At 35.3% G+C, this 6000-nt stretch overlaps 1 protein-coding gene across 1 annotated transcript in view; it reads left to right on the top strand.

The window, feature by feature from the left end:
• brinp3a.2 (bone morphogenetic protein/retinoic acid inducible neural-specific 3a, tandem duplicate 2) overlaps positions 1-6000 on the top strand; it is a 56353-nt gene that overhangs the window by 32906 nt on the left and 17447 nt on the right. Inside the window, exons 3-4 of the mRNA XM_008406674.2 lie at positions 1222-1412; positions 5487-5677. Coding sequence (XP_008404896.1) covers positions 1222-1412; positions 5487-5677 — 382 coding nt within the window. The remainder of the gene's footprint in view (positions 1-1221; positions 1413-5486; positions 5678-6000) is intronic.

Raw genomic sequence — 6000 nt, 5'->3', positions numbered from 1 at the left:
CTCTCTCTCTCTCTCTCTCTCTCTCTCTCTCTCTCTCTCTCTCTCTCTCTCTCTCTCTCTCTCTGTCTCTCCTTCTCTCTCTGTCTCCTCAGCCTGATTTCTGCTCTCGCCACACCTGCAACCCATTAGCTCTTCAGCCTGAGTCTTTTGTTCATCATTTAACCTCCCAGTACTTAAGCAACTCATTCTCAGTCACGCTTTGCTGATTCCTCCTGTTTAATCCTGAGAATTCCTGTTACTTGACAGAACTTCCTGGTTATGTTATTTTTGTTTTGCTGTGGCTTCCTGTGTTCTGGCTTTTTGTTGTAAGTTTTTCTTTTTTCGTTTTTTATTAAATCTTTGAAATTAACTCAAAGTTTCAGCCTGTTGCATTTGAGTCCAACATCAACACACACCATGACACTTCAACTTTAGTTTTGGTTATGGTGTTTTGAACTGATATTAATAGGATTTATGTTTGGTTAGTCTAATTGCTTATTTTTGAGAGAATATATAAGTTAGTCCTTCGCAATGTATTTATTTATCATACAATGCTAAACAAATGGGTATGAACTTGCTATTGATGTAAAATTGCTAATTTTGTGATACAAAAGTTGAACTCACTCTTTGTAGTTAATCAGTTGTTTTGATTTTAATAGGATTTGTATTTGTCTAATTATTTTTATTTGAGCTTAGGGAGAATAGATCCTTTAGGCCTTTGTAATGTATGTAAGAGCATGGGAGTCACTCTAAAATAATGTAATATTTATATATACAATTTTATGGCAGATAATGTTTGTCTTCACTGAGGGATTAACAAATTAGGCAACTAAAATATATTTTTTTGAGTAATTAATTAAACAGATTAAATAGTTTATCTAAAAAAGTGTCCATGATAAGTTCTGTTTCTATAAATAACCTCAGTTTTAATTACATTTTAAGATCAGCTTGTTTACATCTTGTTTTCTTAAGTTCCTGTTTTTGGTCAGTCATTTTATATGTTACTTTTAACTCTAAATCAATAAGGTCATAACCAAAATAAACAACCTTGTGTAGAAAAACAGCTCGTGGGTTTTAGAAGTCTGGACTCCCTGGAGAATATTAAAACATCATCACTATGCTTTTTATTTTTTAGCAGTTTATATAAAAATACATTTGCTTTCAGCAACTGGCATGTAAATCTTTGGATTTTTTGTTGTTGTTTTACTTTATTTTTTGTTCTTGTGTGACTATTCCTAACAGGGAGTTTGGACGATGGAAGGTGAACAACCTTGCAGTGGAGAGAAGAGATTTCCTGGAGTCACAGTTACCCTTAACCCCAGAGTTCATCAGAAACATTCGACTTCTGGGCCGCAGACCTACAACCCAAATGATCACTGACAATCTGATCAAAAAGTATGGGACTCACTTCTTATTAACAGCAACACTTGGAGGTAAAAGAAATTATTACTGCTTTTCTCTGAATGATCATTTTTGTGTTTAACAGCAAGAATGAATTAGGCAGGAATGCAGTTGTAATATTTTTGTTGAATGCTGCGATGATGTCAGCTGTGGTATGTCCACATGTTCATAAGTTTTCTTTCTTTTGTTTGAGATTAAGACACTTCCAACACTTACCTGAGCTAATCAGCCTCTGATCTTTTCAACAGCGTCTGGTGTGGGAATCTATTGCAGTAAATCTGCTTCCAACATACTGAATTTTTAATGGAATGCAAAGTGTGAACGCTTAATAAATAATAGCTAACACATTTAATATTCTGAAAAGTCCCCTGCTATGTTAATAGTGCATACTAAGATACTGTGAAGACAAAGCAATATTGTGCAGTCATATATGCTGCATGGATTCACCAGTTGAATTGAACTTTATTCCTTTTAAATTAACAAGGAATAAATTAACAACATTCACTTCAAAAGTGCTTTTGTACAGAGACGTTTTGAAGTCAGTTGTGCAACATTTTTTCTTGAAGAACCCTACAGAAGTGTGCTTTTTTTATAGCAAGGCACTAAACCTTATGAGGTTCCTGGTGTGAGACAAGACCATTATAGACTATAACAGCTCTACAGCTATTATTGTGTAATTTATGAATGCAAATATGAGTAGGTCAGAAAGAGATTTGATAAACTGTCACAGAAAGGGAAGCTATTTAAATACCTTCTTCTTTGGTATTCATTTTTTTTTATATCTATGTTTCACTGAACATCCAACAGTAATGCAACGTGAAATGACAACAGATGTTGTTGTATGTATGATATATATGCACATCAGGTGCAGCTACAGAGTTAATCAGGATTTTTGTTTTTCTTTTTTATGCCATTGGCTTAAGACAAAGTAATAAAGCCACAAGAATGCACCTTCTTTTCTTTTCTTTTAATTATTATTTAAATTTTTCACAGAACAAGCATTTAGTTTATAAAATATGGTATGGCCCAGGGGGAAATGTTACTGAATGAATTATTTTCATTGATGATGATCTTGGCTTCACTAAACTGTGCAACTTGAGATAATAAAATCTTCCAGGTGTTCTCCGTGGACAGCAGATGGTGATTCACATTACTGGAGTTTACTTAAAGTAACCAAAAAAACTTCATAAAATAATTTAATATATTGGCTTTGGTTGCCAGGTTGAACCCCGGCGGTACTCCTGTACCCCCCCATCTATCTCAATCGTGTTTTTCGGCAATACATTTTCCTTTCTTGCCTGCTGGTGGTGGTCAGAGGGAATGACTGACTGTAGCTTGTACCGTTTTGTCGTCCTCTGACTTGATAAAGCACTATACAAATGTAGACCATTTACTATGTATTCGTAAATACTTGTGCAGTGTCATGGTCATCCAAAGTTTTTTTTTTTTTTTTTTTTTTTTCCCTTCACAGACTGTTGAATGGTCATGCACTAATGGCTCGCTGACTTTCCTAAAAAAGAAAAGGAATAAAAGGAAAACTTTTTTAAGATGCCAGAGAGGTCGAGGCTTCTCTCAAAGAGATTTGCTTTTACAAAGCAACACTTGTCAATTACTTCGGCCCTAACTCCAAGCTTTGAAAAGGTTGCTGTTGTGAGTGGCTGTACATAATGCAACCATCTCAGGCATCCTGAGCTGATGTTGCCCCACACTCTGGCTCTCAGCCAGTGTGTTAGTGTCATAGACAGAGGAGAATGAGGAGTTTGCTTTGGATCTTTGCCCGAGAACCGTCTTTGCGGTTCCGTATGGATTGCCTCTGTGTTCAGAAACATATGGACTTAATGAAATTAATAAATAGATTGTGATATTAGGAGTGTGCCCTTCAGCAGTTGAGTAAGAAAGGCAGTTGGCAGAAAAATGACTCAGAAGCATTAACACTGCATTATAATGAGAAAGATGATGTGCAGTGTCTGAGGAACTCTTAAAGCATAGACCGTCTGCTGCACCCCAGCCCTTAAACTTATGAAGAGGCGATTGCTATGATCAGTGGCTTTAGATGCTGGGTGGCACGACCTTTTCTAGCTATGATCAAGAATCCTTATTCTTTAGAGGTGCTTATGGAGGATGTGCTGGTGTTTTGTGAAGCTTATAATTATCTGCTTTTTTGAGTGGCTCTCCTGAAGAAAAACAAATTGTGCTTTAAGGTTAAGCCACTGTTAAGCTATAGATTAATTTCTGAAAATTACTCATGAATGTTTTTGTGGTGCAAATGTTTCTTGTTTGAAAATGTGTTAGATGACATAGAGTATAAATCTTGGGAACCAAAGTATAAATCAAGTTTACTTCAGATAAGAGAAGAGGACTGAAGAACCTTATCAAAGAAATTCCACATATAGATTACAAATACAACCTTTTTTTGTTGTTGTTGTCATCTTGGTAATGTGACCATCAGTCATGGTTTCTCTCTAATGTTTGTAAAATAATATTTGTTGACAAAGTACCTATTATACATATAATTGAATAAAACTGTTAAAAAACTATTTGTAACGTGGACACAAAGGGAATTGTGGCCTAAACTACCAGTTTTCAAGAAGTGTGCAGGGAAATAGACATATTTACTGTCTGGAGTTGTAGCTGGTGAAATTCCAAATAAGTTGTCAACAACATTTAATATGAATCCAAGGTTGTTGTTATTATCAGGTACATCCTTTTACTGTGAACTGTTGTTTATGACAACCTGTTCATGTACATCGAAGCCTCATAATCATAGTGATGATGACATGTATATCCTTCAAACGTAACTCTTAAATTATTTTTTTGGGCATTTCAGAGCAAAACAAATAAAGCAAAGAAGAAGCTTACACCTGACATTTTTTTTCCTCAGGCTAGATTCATTACAAAAAATAAAATGAAATAAACTTGTTCTGCAAAATAAAGCACGAGCGGTTTATTGTGCTATTCAGTTTCTTTTTGTTCACTGACTACAGTGCATTTCACCCTTTGTTTTGGTTCGGCATTGAATTATGTCGGGACCAAAGGTAGCTAATCTAATAATTCATCTTAGTTCATGAATACTTTACTTATTAAAAACAGACATGCAGTTTTGTAATGACTTATATAATCCAAATATCTTTAAATATTTAGAGCGTCATTGTGAATGTTGATTCTGTGGGGCAGGAAGGATATCCAGTAGAATTCAGCTTTGCAGCAAATATACCTGTATTTATATAACATAATGATGATATTCTCAATATTCTGGATGAAACCATCTGTTGTTAGCAAGCACTTCTAATCCATCTCATGTACTCTTTAAGTCCTAGTCTGGTAGTATGGATGGAAAGCCAGACTAAAAGATGCTGGTGTTGGGAATATGATCAGTGGAAAAGATGGTTTGAACTTCCTCCTTTTCTCTCTGTACTTTGGTTCTGCTCTTTATCCGTGAAGCCTCCTTTTCAATTCCTCTGGGGTTTGGGGTCGTTGTTCAGGTATTAGTTGAGCTTTTGAATCTAATCTAAAGCACTTGTTGCAGTGGTTATGAATCTTAACAATAACCCTGAAAGTAAAAAAAAAAAAAAAAGGGAGCAAAAATCCTTCCAGCTGCACACTATCCACGACCAAAGGGAGTAATTGTCTGAAAAAGCATTCCCTAATCCAAAAAATTATGAACAAAAGTCTGGAAAATGAACAAATCAGAACAAACATAATAGAGCTACTCCAACATGAAAAGTGCAATTCTACAAATATTAGCAATAGTCTTTCAATCAGAAGTCACTTGACAAGCATGTACATAAAAACACTAGGGTTTTCTGGGAGCATTCATATTACTTCTGGTGCCAGAAATAGACAATGTAAAGCTACACTCCTATTAAAACAGTTGGAAAGCATGACACTTTGTCACATTTAGATAAACACTTCATTTTTATGTGTTCTGGGTGATAAAGTCAGAGAAAAAGCCTGAAATCATACAAACCATTGCCACTGCAGAATATTCTCTAGAAAGCTCAGAGAAAGGTTATTCTTGCAAGGCTTTAATGCACCTCTCATTCAAAAAAAAAAAAAAAAAAAAAAAAAAAAAACAATGAGAGAAATTCTGTTCCTTTTCCATGCAGGGGAAGAAGCTCTTACAATATTTGTGGACAAAAGGAAGCTGAGTAAGAAAGCAGAGGTGAGCGATTTCTCTGGTAACTCCTCTACTGTGACTCTGGAAGCTCTGCACCAGCTCGCCGCTTCTTACTTCATTGACAGGGAGAGCACTCTGCGCAAACTGCACCACATCCAGATTGCCTCCACTGCCATAAAGGTAATGACTTTTTATTAAGTTTTTTAAAGATATTATTTACGAGAGTAAATGCACATACTATCACACTTTCCATCCACATTGAGTCTCATATAAAACAATGACACATTAAAGAGAAACGGCATCACTGATATATTGACAAAAGTCTGCAAAGGTAGCTAGCGACACGTCTAAATTCTCTATCTCACATCTGGCAATTTCCTGTTTTCCCTCCTAACCTATGTTCACATTTATAAATTACATTTATTAATGTTTACTGTCTTGGAACATTTGAGCATTCTCTTAAACTAAAAAAATCATCTTTATCATGAACAAGTGTTTTAGAC

The sequence above is a fragment of the Poecilia reticulata genome, linkage group LG4 (assembly GCF_000633615.1).
Source record: "Poecilia reticulata strain Guanapo linkage group LG4, Guppy_female_1.0+MT, whole genome shotgun sequence".
NCBI classification, from domain to species: domain Eukaryota; kingdom Metazoa; phylum Chordata; class Actinopteri; order Cyprinodontiformes; family Poeciliidae; genus Poecilia; species Poecilia reticulata.
This window is presented reverse-complemented; position numbering and strand designations above follow the sequence as displayed.